Source organism: Phyllobates terribilis, unplaced genomic scaffold (genome assembly GCF_046119375.1).
Source record: "Phyllobates terribilis strain yellow unplaced genomic scaffold, ASM4611937v1 Scaffold_1__5_contigs__length_1240528914, whole genome shotgun sequence".
NCBI lineage: Eukaryota > Metazoa > Chordata > Amphibia > Anura > Dendrobatidae > Phyllobates > Phyllobates terribilis.
Genome location: NW_027362761.1, coordinates 25490905 through 25512482, shown reverse-complemented (window position 1 = coordinate 25512482; position 21578 = coordinate 25490905). Strand labels below are relative to the sequence as shown.

Below are 21578 nucleotides of genomic sequence, written 5' to 3'. Positions count from 1 at the left end.
TGGGCTCGTTGCTCGGGTCGAGCACCCGAGTATTCCAATTTGCTCGACCCGAGCATCGAGCACCCGAGCATTTTAGTGCTCGCCCATCACTACACCTTATGTATCAAGTTTACACCATTGCAGATTATGTATACTACCTGAGCCCCTTGCACTATGCATTTTATATGAGGCATGCCTTGACACTAGGTCAGTGAACATTAGCTTTGGATTGATTCATTCTAATTTGGTTCTCTGTGGGTTGTATTCCCACCCTTGTAAGGTGATTGAAACAAAGATATTGAATGTATGGCTCCTTTTCATTATTAAGCTATTACTCTCTACCTGAGCATTGCATTTTATGGATAACATTTCTTGTGTGTCTGACCTGCAGACATTTTTTTTCAGTTCCCTGATATTATCGTTGTTTGTGATTTTTTAATTCTTACTAATAAAATTTGTGATTTTATATTTATATGTTCTCTTCTTTATTGTTGAACCAATTTTCATGGTGTTCAACATGGTGTTGCTATATATTACACTATACACTGTATACCATGTACAGAGCTGCCATGGATAATGACACTTATGGTAATATTAGTATTGTGTTTTTTTTTACTAATGATCAGTATTGTAGTATTCGGTCACTATGTGGTGTTAATATGTGGTCCAGTCATGGTGTGATGGTATTTTTCCCTTGTATGTGGTATTATTCGGTGAAAATGCAGTGGTAATATGTGGTCTGGTCATGGTGTGGCGGTTTTTGTTCCTTGTATGTGGTATTATTCGGTCACTATGTGGTGGTAATATATGATCTTGTCATGGTGTGACAGTATTTGTCCCTTGTATGTGGTATTATTGGTCACTTTAAAATATGTATGTGACACATTCCTTTAAGTAAAAATAAATAAATATATACCTAAAAAGAGTATTGGATATGTTAAGAAATATTTAATAGGTTAGAGTAGAGTAGGGCCTGGCCAAAAGAGTCTACCTTGTCCTGGTGGCGGCTTAGAAAATCATTTGACCAAAACAAAAACTGCTGGCTATGTATGTGATATGGTGTTCAATGGGGACTGATAATGTGTGATTGGTGAGCACATGGTGCAAAAGTGGAGATTTTCCAAGAGTGGGTGGTGGGACTGTAGAGGGTTCGATTGATAGAGGTGGAGCTGGGGTGGAGCCTGGGCGGAGTCTCAAGGGGGCCCCGAAAATTTTGCCAGTATGGGGCCCTGAAATTCCTGGTGGTAGCCCTGCATCCGTGTGTACGTGCGTGCTATCTGTGTGCTGTCTGTATATGTGCGCTAGAATATATAAAGTACCGCACTCCTGGGGTGGTAGAGGTGCTCAGGTAGGGTTGCAAGCCCGTAGTACTAACGTAAAATAACCTGGCACTCAATAGACATAGGAGTTATTTTTTTTTATATAAAATGAACTTTAATTATGGATTGCAGTACAACAAGCAGACGTTTCAGTCACAAGGACCTTCATCGGTGTACAGATATGTTATGTTGAAAGGAGAAAGGCTGTGGCCGGTTTTGGCACAGAGTACTGTGGGATGCAGAGTCAGGGTGCAGCTGTATGGGGAGAGGAACACGGTGTCCACCGTTGGTTCAGGTCAGGCTCAGCTGTCAGTATGACATCCGTGTGCTGTCCGTGTGTCGTCCATATGTCACATATGGAATGCAATACAGCATAGAACGTAAAGAGATAGATACTGTTTTTTAAGTATTAAATAAATAATGAAATAAAAAAAACCAGCGTGGGGCCCCCCTATTTTTTAAAACCAGTGTAGATAAAGCTGTGGGCTTCTATTATCAGGCTGGCTCATCCCAGCCCAAAAAATACAATCTTACAGTCGCCCCAGAATAGGCACATTAGATGCGCCAATTCTGGCGCTTTACCCGGCTTATCCCGATGCCCTGGTGTGGTGACAATTAGGGTAATATATGGGGTTGATGACAGCTGTGATTTGTCAAAAATCACATCTGCCATGAAGCCATGGAGTTAGTAATGGAGAGGTGTCAGTCAGACACCCGCATTACTAACCCGGTAAGTAAAAATCATGAAACACACACAGAAAAGTGCTTTATTTTAAAGTAAAAACCCAAACACCTGTTTATTTCCCCAAAAAACACCCCCGCAGATCCGTCGTCCCACAATGATCCCCGACTCTGCTACACCTGGAGGCTGCCATCTGCGGATCACACAGACGTTACAGTGAGAACCACCAGCTGTGACCTGCGGTAAGTTTACTTGTCACTTGTCGCTGCCGCTGGTTCTCACGCTACTCTCAGTGTGTTTTGGTGTTTGTGGTGAGCGGTAGCGTTACTGATGTCAACAGTCATCACAGCCGCTGGATGTAGCAGAGTCGGGGATCATCATGGGACATCGACTAACCCCAGGGCTTGATGGCAGCTGTCATCAAACCCATATATTACCCTGATTGTCATCCGCGTGTAATCAGTGTACACGTCTGCGGCAAGCATTTCCTCCGTGCTGCCGGAAAAAAAGGACATGTCTGTGGCTTTTTCACATGGACACATGGTCCTTGTGAAACAACTGACATGTGCGCACCACCATAGAAAACAATGCGTGTCCGTATTTGGGGTACTTAAAAAACTAACCACACATGGACCAAAAAAACGAACGTGTGAAGGGGGCCATTGATTGATAGATGATAGATAGCTAGATGATAAATACAGTGGATGATGAATATATAAATAGCTTTTAGTGCTTTCTATTAAGCCAAATAAATAAATGATTAAATGAAAAAAAACACTATTTTTGATAGCCAGCAAAGATAAAGCAGACAGAAGCGGACTTACATTATCAGGCTGGGAATGCTTAATAATCCCAGCCCACAGCCGCCCCAGAAGTGGCGCATCACATGAGATGCTTTGTTTGGCTCTTCCTGATTGCCCTGGTGCGTTGGCAGTCGGGGTAATGATTTTTGTGGTTGATGTCAGCTGGCATCAAGCCCTGGTGTAATGGAGAGGTGTCAATCAGACAACCCACTACTAACCCATACCCAGCGACTCTGAAGAGCGGTGATGCAACATTACATTCACCACGCGACCAGTGGGCCTGTGTACTTAGTCCCCGTCCGGCCCTGACAGCCCTGTGCGATCCTGACTACTCACTCCAATATGTCCTATTTTTCTTTAGTATAATGATGGCTGGACCATAGCCGATAAGCACTTCTCACCTTGTTATCCCATTTCTGCATATTGTGAGCAGACCCCTCACTACTTGTCTAGTTGTTGACTGATGTAGGCGATGTGTCACTGATGTAGGCGATGTGTCACTGATGTAGGGGATGTGTCACTGATGTAGGCGATGTGTCACTGATGTAGGGGATGTGTCACTGATGTAGGCGATGTGTCACTGATGTAGGCGATGTGTCACTGATGTAGGCGATGTGTCACTGATGTAGAGGATGTGTCACTGATGTAGGCGATGTGTCACTGATGTAGGGGATGTGTCACTGATGTAGAGGATGTGTCACTGATGTAGGGGATGTGTCACTGATGTAGGCGATGAGTCACTGATGTAGGGGATGTGTCACTGATGTAGGGGATGTGTCACTGATGTAGGGCATGTGACACTGATGTAGGTGATGTGTCACTGATGTAGGCGATGTGTCACTGATGTAGGGGATGTGTCACTGATGTAGGGGATGTGTCACTGATGTAGAGGATGTGTCACTGATGTAGGCGATGTGTCACTGATGTAGGGGATGTGTCACTGATGTAGAGGATGTGTCACTGATGTAGGGGATGTGTCACTGATGTAGGCGATGAGTCACTGATGTAGGGGATGTGTCACTGATGTAGGGGATGTGTCACTGATGTAGGCGATGTGTCACTGATGTAGGGCATGTGACACTGATGTAGGGGATGTGTCACTGATGTAGGCGATGAGTCACTGATGTAGGGGATGTGTCACTGATGTAGAGGATGTGTCACTGATGTAGGCGATGTGTCACTGATGTAGGGCATGTGACACTGATGTAGAGGATGTGTCACTGATGTAGGGGATGTGTCACTGATGTAGGCGATGTGTCACTGATGTAGGGGATGTGTCACTGATGTAGGTGATGTGTCACTTAGTAGTAATCTGCTGATGTAGAGGATGTGTCACTGATGTAGGCGATGTGTCACTGATGTAGGGGATGTGTCACTGATGTAGGCGAAGTGTCACTGATGTAGGGGATGTGTCACTGATGTAGGCGATGTGTCACTGATGTAGGGGATGTGTCACTGATGTAGGGGATGTGTCACTGATGTAGGGGATGTGTCACTGATGTAGGCGATGTGTCACTGATGTAAGCGATGTGTCACTGATGTAGGGGATGTGTCACTGATGTAGGCGATGTGTCACTGATGTAGCCGATGTGTCACCGATGTAGAGGTTGTGTCACTGATGTAGGCGATGTGTCACTGATGTAGGGGATGTGTCACTGATTTAAGACTCTGTTTCTCCTGTCATACATATAGTATTGAGTAGGCACATGATTGATAGACAGTATGCACTGACTAGATATCTATCAACCCTTTTTCTAAGGATGAAGGCCGCCTTTTGTTTATTGATGTGTCACTGATGTAGGCGATGTGTCACTGATGTAGGGGATGTGTCACTGATGTACGGCATGTGACACTGATGTAGAGGATGTGTCACTGATGTAGGCGATGTGTCACTGATGTAGGGGATGTGTCACTGATGTAGGCGATGTGTCACTGATGTAGGGCATGTGACACTGATGTAGAGGATGTGTCACTGATGTAGGCGATGTGTCACTGATGTAGGGGATGTGTCACTGATGTAGGGGATGTGTCATTGATGTAGGTGATGTGTCACTTAGTAGTAATCTGCTGATGTAGGCGATGTGTCACTGATGTAGGGGATGTGTCACTGATGTAGGGGATGTGTCACTGATGTAGGCGATGTGTCACTGATGTAGGGGATGTGTCACTGATGTAGGGGATGTGTCACTGATGTAGGCGATGTGTCACTGATGTAGGGGATGTGTCACTGATGTAGGCGATGTGTCACTGATGTAGGGGATGTGTCACTGATGTAGGCGATGTGTCACTGATGTAGGCGATGTGTCACTGATGTAGGGGATGTGTCACTGATGTAGGGGATGTGTCACTGATGTAGGCGATGTGTCACTGATGTAAGCGATGTGTCATTGATGTAGGGGATGTGTCACTGATGTAGGCGATGTGTCACTGATGTAGCCGATGTGTCACCGATGTAGAGGTTGTGTCACTGATGTAGGCGATGTGTCACTGATGTAGGGGATGTGTCACTGATTTAAGACTCTGTTTCTCCTGTCATACATATAGTATTGAGTAGGCACATGTTTGATAGACAGTATGCACTGACTAGATATCTATCAACCCTTTTTCTAAGGATGAAGGCCGCCTTTTGTTTATTGATGTGTTACTGATGTAGGCGATGTGTCACTGATGTAGGGGATGTGTCACTGATGTAGGGCATGTGACACTGATGTAGAGGATGTGTCACTGATGTAGGCGATGTGTCACTGATGTAGGGGATGTGTCACTGATGTAGGCGATGTGTCACTGATGTAGGGCATGTGACACTGATGTAGAGGATGTGTCACTGATGTAGGCGATGTGTCACTGATGTAGGGGATGTGTCACTGATGTAGGGGATGTGTCATTGATGTAGGTGATGTGTCACTTAGTAGTAATCTGCTGATGTAGGCAATGTGTCACTGATGTAGGCGATGTGTCACTGATGTAGGGGATGTGTCACTGATGTAAGCGATGTGTCACTGATGTAGGGGATGTGTCACTGATGTAGGCGATGTGTCACTGATGTAGCCGATGTGTCACCGATGTAGAGGTTGTGTCACTGATGTAGGCTATGTGTCACTGATGTAGGGGATGTGTCACTGATTTAAGACTCTGTTTCTCCTGTCATACATATAGTATTGAGTAGTCACGTGTTTGATAGACACTATGCACTGACTAGATATCTATCAACCTTTTTTCTAAGGATGAAGGCCGCCTTATGTTTATTGATGTGTCACTGATGTAGGCGATGTGTCACTGATGTAGGGGATGTGTCACTGATGTAGAGGATGTGTCACTGATGTAGGGGATGTGTCACTGATGTAGAGGATGTGTCACTGATGTAGGGGATGTGTCACTGATGTAGGGGATGTGTCACTGATGTACGCGATGTGTCACTGATGTAGCCGATGTGTCACCGATGTAGAGGTTGTGTCACTGATGTAGGCTATGTGTCACTGATTTAAGACTCTGTTTCTCCTGTCATACATATAGTATTGAGTAGTCACGTGTTTGATAGACACTATGCACTGACTAGATATCTATCAACCTTTTTTCTAAGGATGAAGGCCGCCTTATGTTTATTGATGTGTCACTGATGTAGGCTATGTGTCACTGATGTAGGGGATGTGTCACTGATGTAGAGGATGTGTCACTGATGTAGGGGATGTGTCACTGATGTAGGGGATGTGTCACTGATGTAGGGGATGTGTCACTGATGTACGCGATGTGTCACTGATGTAGCCGATGTGTCACCGATGTAGAGGTTGTGTCACTGATGTAGGCTATGTGTCACTGATGTAGGGGATGTGTCACTGATTTAAGACTCTGTTTCTCCTGTCATACATATAGTATTGAGTAGTCACGTGTTTGATAGACACTATGCACTGACTAGATATCTATCAACCTTTTTTCTAAGGATGAAGGCCGCCTTTTGTTTATTGATGTGTCACTGATCTAGGCGATGTGTCAGTGATGTAGGCGATGTGTCACTGATGTAGAGGATGTGTCACTGATGTAGGCGATGTGTCACTGATGTAGAGGATGTGTCACTGATGTAGGCGATGTGTCACTGATGTAGGGGATGTGTCACTGATGCAAGGGATGTGTCACTGATGTAGGTGATGTGTCACTGATGTAGGGCATGTGTCACTGATGTAGGGGATGAGTCACTGATGTAGGCGATGTGTCACTGATATAGGGGATGTGTCACTGATGTAGGGGTTGTGTCACTGATGTAGGGGATGTGTCACTGATGTAGGGCATGTGTCACTGATGTAGGGGATGTGTCACTGATGTAGGGGATGTGTCACTGATATAGGCGATGTGTCACTGATGTAGGCGATGTGTCACTGATGTAGGTGATGTGTCACTTAGTAGTAATCTGCTGATGTAGGCGATGTGTCACTGATGTAGGGGATGTGTCACTGATGTAGGTGATGTGTCACTTAGTAGTAATCTGCTGATGTAGGCGATGTGTCACTGATGTAAGGGATGTGTCACTGATGTAGGTGATGTGTCACTGATGTAGGGGATGTGACACTGATGTAGGGGATGTGTCACTGATGTAGGCGATGTGTCACTGATGTAGGCGATGTGTCACTGATGTAGGGGATGTGTCACTGATGTAGAGGATGTGTCACTGATGTAGGGGATGTGACACTGATGTAGAGGATGTGTCAGTGATGTAGGAGATGTGTCACTGATGTAGGTGATGTGTCACTTAGTAGTAATCTGCTGATGTAGGCGATGTGTCACTGATGTAGGTGATGTGTCACTTAGTAGTAATCTGCTGATGTAGGCGATGTGTCACTGATGTAGGGGATGTGTCACTGATGTAGGCGATGTGTCACTGATGTAGGGGATGTGTCACTGATGTAGGGAATGTGACACTGATGTAGGGGATGTGTCACTGATGTAGAGGATGTGTCACTGATGTAGGGGATGTGTCACTGATGTAGAGGATGTGTCACTGATGTAGGGGATGTGTCACTGATGTAGAGGATGTGACACTGATGTAGGGGATGTGTCACTGATGTAGGCGATGTGTCACTGATGTAGGCGATGTGTCACTGATGTAGGGGATGTGTCACTGATGTAGGTGATGTGTCACTTAGTAGTAATCTGCTGATGTAGGCGATGTGTCACTGATGTAGGGCATGTGTCACTGATGTAGGGGATGTGTCACTGATGTAGGCGATGTGTCACTGATGTAGGGGATGTGCCACTGATGTAGAGGATGTGTCACTGATGTAGGGGATGTGTCACTGATGTAGGCGATGTGTCACTGATGTAGGGGATGTGTCACTGATGTAGGTGATGTGTCACTTAGTAGTAATCTGCTGATGTAGGCGATGTGTCACTGATGTAGGTGATGTGTCACTGATGTAGGCGATGTGTCACTGATGTAGGGGATGTGTCACTGATGTAGGGGATGTGTCACTGATGTAGGCGATGTGTCACTGATGTAGGGGTTGTGTCACTGATGTAGGGGATGTGTCACTGATGTAGGGGATGTGTCACTGATATAGGCGATGTGTCACTGATGTAGGTGATGTGTCACTTAGTAGTAATCTGCTGATGTAGGCGATGTGTCACTGATGTAGGGGATGTGTCACTGATGTAGGTGATGTGTCACTGATGTAGGGGATGTGTCACTGATGTAGGGGATGTGACACTGATGTAGGCGATGTGTCACTGATGTAGGGGATGTGTCACTGATGTAGAGGATGTGACACTGATGTAGGGGATGTGTCACTGATGTAGGCGATGTGTCACTGATGTAGGGGATGTGTCACTGATGTAGGGGATGTGACACTGATGTAGAGGATGTGTCAGTGATGTAGGAGATGTGTCACTGATGTAGGTGATGTGTCACTTAGTAGTAATCTGCTGATGTAGGCGATGTGTCACTGATGTAGGTGATGTGTCACTTAGTAGTAATCTGCTGATGTAGGCGATGTGTCACTGATGTAGGGGATGTGTCACTGATGTAGGCGATGTGTCACTGATGTAGGGGATGTGTCACTGATGTAGGGAATGTGACACTGATGTAGGGGATGTGTCACTGATGTAGAGGATGTGTCACTGATGTAGGGGATGTGTCACTGATGTAGAGGATGTGTCACTGATGTAGGGGATGTGTCACTGATGTAGAGGATGTGACACTGATGTAGGGGATGTGTCACTGATGTAGGCGATGTGTCACTGATGTAGGGGATGGGTCACTGATGTAGGCGATGTGTCACTGATGTAGGGGATGTGTCACTGATGTAGGTGATGTGTCACTTAGTAGTAATCTGCTGATGTAGGCGATGTGTCACTGATGTAGGGCATGTGTCACTGATGTAGGGGATGTGTCACTGATGTAGGGGATGTGTCACTGATGTAGGGGATGTGCCACTGATGTAGGGCATGTGTCACTGATGTAGGGGATGTGTCACTGATGTAGGGGATGTGTCACTGATGTAGGGGATGTATCACTGATGTAGGCGATGTGTCACTGATGTAGGGGTTGTGTCACTGATGTAGGCGATGTGTCACTGATGTAGGCGATGTGTCACTGATGTAGGGGATGTGTCACTGATGTAGGGGATGTGTCACTGATGTAGGCGATGTGTCACTGATGTAGGGGATGTGTCACTGATGTAGGGGATGTGTCACTGATGTAGGCGATGTGTCACTGATGTAGGGGATGTGTCACTGATGTAGGCGATGTGTCACTGATGTAGGGGATGTGTCACTGATGTAGGGGATGTGTCACTGATGTAGAGGATGTGACACTGATGTAGGGGATGTGTCACTGATGTAGGCGATGTGTCACTGATGTAGGGGATGTGTCACTGATGTAGGCGATGTGTCACTGATGTAGGGGATGTGTCACTGATGTAGGTGATGTGTCACTTAGTAGTAATCTGCTGATGTAGGCGATGTGTCACTGATGTAGGGCATGTGTCACTGATGTAGGGGATGTGTCACTGATGTAGGGGATGTGTCACTGATGTAGGTGATGTGTCACTGATGTAGGGGATGTGCCACTGATGTAGGGCATGTGTCACTGATGTAGGGGATGTGTCACTGATGTAGGGGATGTGTCACTGATGTAGGGGATGTGTCACTGATGTAGGGGATGTGTCACTGATGTAGGCGATGTGTCACTGATGTAGGGGTTGTGTCACTGATGTAGGCGATGTGTCACTGATGTAGGTGATGTGTCACTGATGTAGGTGATGTGTCACTTAGCAGTAATCTTATAGCAGATTATGAGGGAACGTTCATGTGGCAGGTTGATGAAATTGGAGCAGTTTCTTGCCATCGCTTCCCCTCCCTCCATAGTAGATGAGCGTCTATGTGCCTGTCATATACAACAGCGCAGAAGGAAAACGTTACATGATCGCACCGCTGTGCTAGGTCTGATCGCAGGCTACTGCACAACCTGCAGGACCCTGTGCACACCAGAACGGTACGCCGCTACGTCTGCAGGAGCCAATCAGAAGTGTTAGCATCACTTACAGCCGCCCACATACCTTCCAGAAGACTGGCAATTCTATCCACCAATGAGCTCTGACGGAGGCGTGCTTCGGCTTATCAGCCAGATGCAACTAACGGGGCTAGCGGTATTGGCGATGGACGTGCAGGGGGCGGGACCTGGATAGACGGCCGACAAATGAGAGCGACGTGTGGGAATAGCGGCTCGGGTGGTTGCCCTGGGAGAGGGGAGGGGTGATGCGGCACCTGAGGGGGCAGCGGGAGTCAGAGGCCTGTACTTGTCGCCAGGTGAGGCAGCAGTCTGTCATAGCGGACAGAAGGGGAGCCATTACAGGGTGGGCTACCTCCATGGCAGCGGTGGGGCATGTGCAGGTGAAAGTGTTACCTGAATGCACAAAATATTCCAGTGTGTGTGTATAGATAGAGACAGGATGGAAAGCAATATATGCATGCATTTGTGTGTGTGTGTGTATATATATAGGCAGGCGGCTGTGTGGCCGGTAATGGCTTCTTGTGGCTGTATCCGCTTGTATCTGGCATGTTCTGTAGCACTATGTACATAGCCATGTGATTACTCCCACAGCAGGCACAGTGTGGGCAGCGTTGATGCCAGCCTCCCCCTCTCAGGCAAGCGCAGAAGACGGAGGGCTGCTGTTCCCTGTAGTCTGCCTGCACACTCTCCAGGTGAGTGGATGTGATGTGTACATAATGTGGCTTGGTGATGTGTTGTGCCTGTTCCTTAGGGATGTCCGTGTACGATGCACACTTGGCATATGATGAATGCTATGCGATGGGCCAGTGCTAGGCACATGCTGATCAGTCATAACTGCTAGAACCAGATAGTGACATGGAAACTGAGCCAACATGCCGGTTCTGATCAGAGCGCCTATGTGATAGTATGAAGTGTGTATTGCTAGTCTCTGGGGAAATATCCATTTCCAGTTGTCTCCATCCTCTAGCTCTTGCTGCCGTAGTAGGCTGGTACCCCTATGTTCACACAGCGGATGGCAGTGGGGAGTTACTGATGCCACTTAGTATAGGAGAATGAAAACGTGACAGTGGGTAAATCAAGAACTGGCTGCCTACCAATGGTGTGTTTAGCACCAGGGTCCTAGGCTTACATGCTTATGTTCATGTGGATTCTCTTTGGGAACTTCCTGTATTTCCCAAAAAAAAAAAAACTACTAGGAGACCTATAAAAAAAAAAAAAAAAAAAAAAAAAAAAACAACAACAACCATATAGTGAGCTTTTAGGCTGGACTACACGGCCTCTTTGACCATGACAGAGGTCCCACAGCCAAAGATGTCCGTATCCTGTTGCTACATCGTAGAGTATTGCAGGAGAATGAGGCCGCAGGGTGACAAGGTAATGCGACCAGCAAGTCACAAAAAGTTGGAGGCAGTTGGATTGTTTTGCAGCTTGCTTGTAGCAGTACCTTGCCGGTCACAATGAGACCCCAGTCACTTGCACCACCCGACAATGTAGCAGTTGCATATTATAATTTTTGGACTCGTTTTGCAGCCAAAATTACCATGTGGCCCCAATAATTCTGCACATGGTTTGAGACCAGATATTTGATCATAAAGCCCATTGAATAATAGGACTGATGTGAGAGCATTCTCTATTACAATATGATTAATGTGATTTGCCATAAATCTAGTATCGGTAATAAATGATGAATTCCTCTTTGCACAATCGTCTGCCATGTCATGTGATGGACGGTAATTCGGGAGACACTCCATGACTTGGGACTCTATGGGAACTGAATGAGTTGATTTCTTTAGCTCGTAATGTCATTGCTTGGCTACAGAAGCCATTGACTTCTCATGAGATGTCTGCTTATCACCTTGCTCATTGCTGCCTACAATCACACCACCCTCTTCCTGTCAGAATTACTAGTACAAATGTGATTTCTTATATTGCTCACACCTTCATACATGGCCCCTAATGTATGTTGTGCTGAATGTTTGTTTTTTTCCCATAAAATTAAATATCCATATGTAATGTCTGCGGTGGAGCAGGGATTGTGCTTGATTTTATGCTGGGATGGGTCCTAATCATGAGAATGGGGCTAATAAGTGGGTTTTTCCTTTTGTATATCGGACTAAGAGTGCTACTAGACTGCAATGTGATGAGTGAAATCTAAGCCCTTGGTGTCTTCTTGCAGTAATAATTCCTCCTTCTCAGAGGATGTTGAGGAGGGAGCGACACAGACACCTGCACAGGGTGAGTAGCAGCACAGTACCTCGCAGCACAGTGCCTCGGCCTGGAGACGGGTGCCAGCGCTGCCCTGCACACCCTTATCATAGCTCAACCTTCACTTCCGTTCTTAACCCACAGTCTCTGTGCGCTTCCTGTTTTGCCTAATTGTTTTTTTTTAAGGCTTTTAAATGTTTTTTTGTTCACATTGCGAACACTAAATTGAAGTTTATACATTTATATAATGTACAGAAAAAGTTGACAAGTTTGTCTGCAGAACAAATTATGCAAATAAGCTAATTTGCCAATCGAGCAAAATAGTCCTATTATCTTTAGATAGACAAGAGAAATTGGCTGTTATGGATTTAAAGGAATCAATTATTTCCCATAGGACTGGGCGATGTGACTTGAACATAGCAGCAACATATCTTTAATACATTTTTTTTTTTTTTTTTTTTCAAAGTTATGGTGTCTTCATGCGCACTGTATTCTTCATATGTTCAGATTTCCAGAATTGTTTCCTTTACAAATGATCACACAAAATGAAGGAAAATTCTGATAATATGTACTAAAGGAAACTTATCACCAGGTTTTTGCTCCTCTAGCTGCCACTAAATCATGCTGCTGATTCCAGCTGTGTATCACTTACTGGGCTGCTTGCTGTCATTTTGATAAAGTCACTGTTTTATCTGCTGCAGATCTACCAGTTCTCTGACTGCTGAGCTCTGTATAATTCTACCCACACCACTGATTGGCAGTTTTTATTATTATTATGCTTCACTTATACAGCACCATCGTATTCCGCAGCGCTTTACAGACATGATCATCACTGTCCCCATTGGGGCTCACAATCTACATTCCTTATCAATATGTCTTCAGAGTGTGGGAGGAATCTGGAGGAAACCCAAGCAAACACTGGGAGAACGTACAAACTCCCTGCAGATGTTGTCCTGTGCTGCAAGGCTGCAGTGCTAACCACTGAGCCACCATGCTGCCCACAAGTGCATAGACAGAAAGCTACCAATCAGTGGTGGGGTTATACAGAGCTCATGAATATGGAGGACCACATGGCAGCAGATTTACCAGTCCTCTGGTAATTATCTCCTGCTTCTAAAAACTACAGCAAGCAGCCCAGAAACTGACACATGGCCTGATTGACGGTGTTTGGAGTAGAAATTCAAAAAAAACCCAATGTATGGCACATCATATACTGCTCCTTCATGACCTGCACTAAGCATGATCTAGTAAACTTGGGTATTTCTAGACTGTTCTGTGCTGTGCATGCAAGTTCCTTGTAGAAAATTAAAGTATAAAGTAATATTTTAATTGTATAATGCATATTTGTTGTGCACGAATTTACTTTACATAGGTACATTGCAGACAATCACTGAGCTCAGCAGTTCTGCCCATATAGATGGTTACGCGGAGCTCAGAGCTGCTGAGCGCAGTGATTGACTGTGGTGAGATCACATTGACATCATATCTGCAGCCAAACAATGGAAACCGAAGCAGCAGAGGAGGCCTGGACCTGGACCTAAGGAGGGTAATCAAAGCCCTGTTTTTTTTTTTTTGTTTTTTTTTTAAGCCATGAACTGTGCATATAGGGAAAATTTTCTGAAAGGGGAAATCCCTTCCCAAAATAATTTTATAATTCAATTTCTTAGCACATTTAAGATGAGAGCTGAAATCATTCCGATGTTGAAAGCTGGCAGTCTGTGCACCCTTGGTGTGGCTAGGCAGTTCAGTGCCCCTTCCCACTTACTTGTTTTCCATCTTTGAATCCTTTCCTTGATCGACAACACTGGCTTTAGGCTATGTGCCCACGATGCAGAAATGCTCAGGAGGAGGAGCGCACCGCGGGCCGCCGGAAGGTAAGTATATATTTATTTTTTATTTTATTATTTTTTTTTTACAGGTTCTATGGTACCCAGGTCTGGAGGAGAGTCTCCTCTTCTCCAAACCCTGGTACCATCCGCACATTGGAACGCATGGAATGTGCATCTACATATACAGTGATGTGTAATCCATGCGTTCCAATGCAAGTCAATGGCGGCGAAAACGCAGCACTTCCGCAAAATAATTGGTAGTGCTGCGTTTTTTCCACAATGATAATCCGCAGCGGAAATGTGCACAGCACATGCGGATTATCATTGGGGAACATGGCAGGCCTTCTACCATGCGTTTTTTAAGCGTTTCTGCAGCGTTTTTGCCGCTGCGGAAACGCTTAAAAAACGCATCGTGGGCACACAGCCTAACGGGAACCAAAGCAGAGTAGAGATTGATGGGAATGTGCCCTGAACTGCTCGGCCACGTCAAGGGTTCACCGAGCTCCCATGCCTAGTTTATATAGTCATTTTGTACTGACTGGCTCAATTGAACTAAGTTGATCTTATTGAGCAGCACTGGCTGCTTTAAATTTCTGAAGGAGTATAGATCAAATCTAGAAGATGGTAAGAAATTGGACTATAGCATAATTGCACTTTATTCTGAGTAGACAATCGCAGTACGGGAACAAATAATTTTGATGATTTTGTTTTACTGCTATTTCACAGTATGTTTAGCACTTTATTGGCTATTTTTTCTCTTCTTACAGTTACACTATTTTTTTTTTTTTGTTGTGCTTGACTGCTAATAGATTGAAAACTGTATTCTGTATGGTTTCACTTCTTGTTTTAGTAGTTTAAATGCAGTTTTCTTTAATCTCTCACTAGACCACATCCTGGGGATATTCTGTTTTGTAGATCTAGAGCTAGTTGTCTGTGTGTGGTGTTTTTTTTTTTTTTTTAATTTTTCACCAGCTAATGGTTGGTTATTTTGTGCCATCTTATAGTAATATCACTAAATAGGCGTGCACATCATTGGAAATTGATGGTTTAATATAGCCAGTAACCATGGTTAAAGACTCTATAAAGGAATAACAAAAATGACGGATATACAATCTGGTTCTTTTTATCAGGGCTGTGGCGTCTGTAAGCCAAACCTCCGACTCCTCAATTTCTATGACACCGACTCCACGACTCCGACTCCCTCATACATGGCTCATGTTTAAGTGATAAATTTACTGTACAGATTCATCTCAGCTAAAAGTCCAGACCCTTAGATCAGGAATAGGACAGACATTTATAGGACATTTCATAACTTTCCCAAATTCTTATGAAAAATATTCCCCACAAACTGCATTGAATTACTGTACCCAATTTATTATATATTTTAGGAGTTGGAGTCAGTCCATTTTATACTGATTCCGACTCTGATTCCACCAAAATGAACACAGACTCCACAGCCCTGCTTTTTACAGAAGCACAAAATATGTGACCAATATGTTCAAATGGCTAAATATTAAATGTGAGCAAATATACCAGCTGGTATTAAATGGAAAAAAAACTATGGTAATTCAGTTCCAACTGTGAAATAGAGTATTAATAATCTGGGCAAAATTCCCAAGGGTATGTGCACACGTCAAGTATTTGGTGCAGAAATTTCTGCACCATTTCTGCATCTCTTGGCAGGAAAAACAGTGTGCAAAATAGGAGCGTTTTTTACATGCATTTTTGTTGCAGATTTTCCCCACTCATAAGTATGAGTGAAATCTGCAAAAATGCTGAAAGAATTGACATGTTACAGAATTCTATCTGCACCACATCTACAAGTCACAAGTAAGCAACATATGCATGAGACTTCAGGATTCTCAATCACTTTGCTGGCATCAGGAAACCCTTCAGGTTTTGTGACGCTTTTCAAAAAGGTTCAGCTTAGTCAAGAACAGGAATACTTGCGTTCAGTCTGGTGAAATAAGCTTTCTGCAAAAGTGATATGTGACTGACTGCATGTGGCCATGTAGCACCACTTATCTCTATGTAATTGGCAGGTTCTGGTATTACAATGAGATGATACATTCCTTATCTTTTGCAGCTTTGTCACATTATCATCTCTCTTGTCTTTGGATTCCTATTAAACACATGAATCACAGTAAACTAAATTTTTGGAAACCATTGTCATTTAGAAGACTTCAAAAATCACCTGGTGTGAAACATATGGGGAGTGGGGGGCATATATAAACAAAAAGGAGATCTCCAAAACGTACAGGTGCAGATTTAAAGAATGGTATATAATTTGGAGAAGTCTCCTGTAATATTAGTTCAGAGTGTCAGCTGCCTCATAAACAAGAGGACTTACAACCACAGAAGAAGTCCTCTATGTGGCTAATGGCTACTAAAGTCTTACAAAGTATAAAGTCATTCGTCATGACACTTTGTAAGCTGTTGCACAAATCGCTCTAGCTGGTAATTGTTTTTACACTGTAGCAATACCTTTGCTTTTCAACAGTATGTATGTGTGCTGTGATTTACACATGCCACTGTCTGTTAAAATTCATAAATTCTTCTTTTAAAGGGCTTGTCCACATCCATAATTTTAGACTGTGCGCCTATGGCCTAATAAATTAACAAAATCCACATCCTCTGCTCCAGCACTGTCTCTGCGCTGCTGCTCCCAATCTTTTTTGACATGATTGCAGTGGTAACATCCTATCTACAGCATGTAACCGCTGCAGCAGAGCCCAGTGATTGGCTGCAGTGGTCATGTGCTATAAGCAGGCCTTCATTGCCACAGCCATGTAAACAAAGGCCAGGGGCCGTAGCAGAGAGTCATCTTTGGAGCAGCAGGGGGTAAATGCCACTAATTTTATTAATAGACAGAGGAAGCCTGTTGATGAATACATTTTAAGTGTTTTCTTTGTGCATTATGCAGGTAGACTTGACATGCCTTGTTTTGTTCTTTTTTTAAGTAAAAACCTCTGTAGCCAGAAAAGGTCACAAACGCCCCCATTAAGGACCCTGTCTAATGTGCTAGTAAACTATGCAAATGCTGTTCAGTACTGATAGAAGAAATCCTTACCCAAAGTTGCATGTGGTTGCTATTTTGGACACTGGTGTTAACTGGGACAAAGAAAGAGGCAGTATTCCTGGAATGTGAGTGGCTGCACTGAGCTGTCATTTCTCTAGCGCGGGGTCTAAAATGGGTGAAATGCACTGTTCTGTGGTCTGACTTTATATTTGTCACTTTGCTTTGTAATCTCTTTACGGTAAATCAAGGTTGTCTGCTACTAGTTTGTTTGGGAAACCCTTCCAATGGTCTCTCCTTCCCATATGCATTTCACTTGAATGACTTGGCGCAGGTAATGCTTTTTATTGTTTTACCGTCCTCCCGTTTTCCTTCCTAATATCTGCTTGCCTCCGCTGCTTTCATACTTTTTCTCTTCCTGTATTCCCCCCCTTTCTTTTGTGTATGAATTACCGTGCAGTTCTTCTGCTGTCATTCCAGCTCGCTGACTGACCTGCTCTGACCGCAAAGGCTGCTTGCTTACCCCAGTTGCTTGCTCACAAGATGTCTTATTTCGGGGACCATTTTTGGGTATGTAATGATGCATGATGTGTTTTATATCCTTTCCTCTTGTGTTGTGCATATCCCAGCATAATATCTTAAAATAAAACTTGTGTTTGTCGCTTTTTCACCTGTGCGTGATATATATGTATAATGTACGGTATATATATTTTCATTATGCTGGATAGCCTGTGTAGTGTAGTTTTGTTAGTTTATGTAGCGTATACATAAATACATTTCTCCCACACTATTACTCATAGATGTATGTATGTTATTTATATACCTCCCTCAGACGCCTTCGGAATCTCTTGTCAAGTGTTCCAAGTAGTGGGGGTGAGCCATATGAGGGGGGTGGCAGCAAGCTGTTTCTTTCTGCTGTTAACAGATTGGGATTGATGCTAAAAAGATCTAGCCAATTGAAACTGGCAATACAAAGATTCTCGATGATGGTTTTGTTTAATATATTGGATAGAAATGAAAGAGGAGCTCCTTTTCAAAGGCATAGACCAGTATGATAAATATGCAGTTTATCTACAGGTTACCGTGTTCACACGTGATGTTTAGTTTTGCTGTAATGCAGCAAACCCAAATTTGTGTACAGGCAGTTTTGTAATGCTTGCTTTCTATCTAAACAAGCAGTTTTAAGGCACACAACGTCTTTTTCAGGTGGAAAATTTCTATGCAAGTGTTCTGCCTTATGTCACTTCTTTAACCGCTTCAGGGTTAAAAGCAGTGACATAAGCATTCTTCTGGTGGCTTCCACTTGGAAGCCACCAAGTCTCTCTAGTTCCTTCCATCGAATATCGCAGTCAAAGCCACATTGGGAAAACAACCGCCAATGTTTTCCTGCAATGTCTTCACCAGGGAAAACTCGATGACTGGCGGCGTCTAAAAGATGCTATGTGCACATATACTTCTTACTAAGGCTTTCTAGAACAATGACCATCCCAAGACGGGCCTACACATGCCTTTTAAAGTCCTTAAGAACACAATTTCTTGGATGGTATGGACATACAGTAACATGTTTAGGATGACCTTCAAAAAAAAATGTTAGCGCACATTAATTTTATTGCATTTGATCATGTGAAGCAGTTGCACAAATGGGAGAGACCTGTCAATCAAGTTAAGTGGGGTGGGGAGATAGGTATTTCACCTGACTAGTCAGGTCTCTCCCTATAGTTCCTGGCCAGTTTTTACAGGGTTTTGCAGTAAAACGTACCTGGCTAAAATTGTGCAGCCATTCTCTGTTTCATGGTGCCTGTGGCTCAGGCAGCATGAATCTAATAACGGCTTCTCAAGCATCTTTTAAAAAAAAACTTCCGATTTTCATCCAGAAAAAAAAGACAACTTTTGTTATCTGTATACTATACATTGGCAATGAATAAAATTTACAAGACCAACAACAGTTTCCTATGTTAATTATAGCAATGTATCCGTAAAAGCTGTATATTAAAAGATTGATCTGTACGAAATCCGTTTTTATTTATATCAATTTTTACTTTTTTTTTTTTTTTTTTTTTTTTTTAATTTTATTTTCCATGGGCAGCACTTGGACCGAGATTACGGTTGTGTGAATTGTAGAACATGCTGCCTATTTCATAGGGTATGCCTGCACATGGTGAATTAACTCAGTTTTGTTGAAGCTTTCAAACTTTAGGGTGACAATATGCATATTATGGGTATGTTCCTATGTGCCATTTCATTGTGAAAAGGGTGCAGATTTTCTACACACTTCATCCTTTGCATCGGGTGAAATCTGCACTGACATTTCAAATACGCTGTGCTAGTCAATTTACACTGCAGCTTTTCTCTGTAGTATGTGACTGTGTTTTCTTGAAATCTCATTCACAGTGCTGCTACTGTAATACACAGAACAAATTCCTTCTTAACCTCTTCCTGCCTTGGCAAATTTTGTTTTCCGATTCCTTCTTCTAAGAGTTATAACTTTTTTATTTTTATATTTTTTTTTAAAAAAAATTTCCTTTGAAATAGCTGAATGAGGGTTTGTATCTTGAGATGAGTTGCAATTTTTTGTGTAGTAAAAATTACCTGGCAACATGATTCCCCAGGTCAGTACGATTACATTGATGCAAAACCTGCAAGTTACAAATTGAGAAATTTGTAGAAAAAAAAATAATGGAAACACAAACCAAATTTTTTTTGTTAGATCCATAATTTTACCCTTTTTTTTTTTTGGGCGCAGCGAGTTGAAATTTTTATTGATGCCATTATGACGTACATATGATATTTTGATCACTTTTCATTGTGTTTTTGGGGAGAGGTGTGGGGACCAAAAAAAAACAAACAAAAAAAAAAAAACAGCAGTTCTAGTGTTGCATTTTTACTTTACATTGCTTTATGACTTTTATTTTTCTCGGTAAATAATAAGGACTTTTAAGTGTGTGTTTGTGTGTGTGTCTGTATAGATAGATAGATAGATAGATAGATCTATCCACTTAGGAAGGAACACTGATTGACAATCAATTTCGCATGCTGTTGTGCAAATGGAATAGACAATAGATGGAAATTATTGGCAATTATCAAGACACCCTCAATAAAAGGAGTGGTTCTGCAGGTGGGTACCACAGACCACATCTCAGCACCAATGCTTTCTGGCTGATGTTTTGGTCACTTTTGAATGTTGGTTGTACTTTCACACTCGTGGTAGCATGAGACGGACGCACAAAAGTTGCTCAGGTAGTGCAGCTCATCCAGGATGGCACATCAATGCGAGCTGTGGCAAGAAGGTTTGCTGTGTCTGTCAGCGTAGTGTCCAGAGGCTGGAGGCGCTACCAGGAGACAGGCCAGTACTCCAGGACACGTGGAGGGGGGCCGTACAAGGGCAATAACCCAGCAGCAGAACTGCTACCTCCGCCTTTGTGCAAGGAGGAACAGGAGGAGCACTGCCAGAGCCCTGCAAAATGACCTCCAGCAGGCCACAAATGTGCATGTGTCTGCACAAACTGTTAAAAACCAACTCCATGAGGGTGGTATGAGGGCCCGTCGTCCACAGATGGGGGTTGTGCTCATAGCCCAACACCGTGCCGACGCTTGGCATTTGCCACAGAACACCAGGATTGGCAAAGTCGCCACTAGCGCCCTGTGCTCTTCACAGATGAAAGCAGGTTCACACTGAGCACATGTGACAGACGTGACAGTCTGGTGACGCCGTGGAGAGCGATCTGCTGTCTGCAGCATCCTTCAGCATGACCGGTTTGGCAGTGGGTCAGTAATGGTGTGGGGTGGCATTTCTTTGCTTGTGCTTGCCAGAGGTAGCCTGACTGCCATTAGGTACCGAGATGAGATCCTCAGACTCCTTGTGAGACCATATGCTGGTGCGGTTGGCCCTGGGCTCCTCCTAATGCAGGACAATGCCAGACCTCATGTGGCTGGATTGTGTCAGCAGTTCCTGCAAGATGAAGGCATTGAAGCTATGGACTGGCCCGCCCGTTCCCCAGACCTGAATCCGATTGCGCACATCTGAGACATCATGTCTCGCTCCATCCACCACCGGATGCTTTAGTCCAGGTCTGGGAGGAGATCCCACAGGAGACCATCCGCAACCTCATCAGGAGCATGCCCAGGCATTGTAGGGCGGTCATACAGGCACGTGTAGGCCACACACAATACTGAGCCTCATTTTGACTTGTTTTAAGGACATTACATCAAAGTTGGATCAGCCTGTAGTGTGTTTTTCCACTTTAATT

At 43.9% G+C, this 21578-nt stretch overlaps 1 protein-coding gene across 9 annotated transcripts in view; it reads left to right on the top strand.

Annotated features, from left to right (window-relative positions):
• Positions 1-10385: 10385 nt before the first annotated feature.
• The window catches only part of FCHO1 (FCH and mu domain containing endocytic adaptor 1), a 103050-nt gene continuing 91857 nt past the window's right edge, over positions 10386-21578 (top strand). Inside the window, exons 1-4 of one of the 9 annotated variants that reach the window (XM_073660433.1) lie at positions 10387-10577; positions 10873-10973; positions 12458-12516; positions 17812-17901. In XM_073660433.1, the coding sequence (XP_073516534.1) occupies positions 17875-17901 (27 nt within the window). In that variant the 5' untranslated portion in view covers positions 10387-10577; positions 10873-10973; positions 12458-12516; positions 17812-17874. Of the gene's footprint in view, positions 10578-10872; positions 10974-12457; positions 12517-17582; positions 17666-17811; positions 17902-21578 lie in introns of those variants that run through there. The other 8 variants (XM_073660434.1, XM_073660315.1, XM_073660222.1 and 5 more) reach the window with 8 other exon arrangements.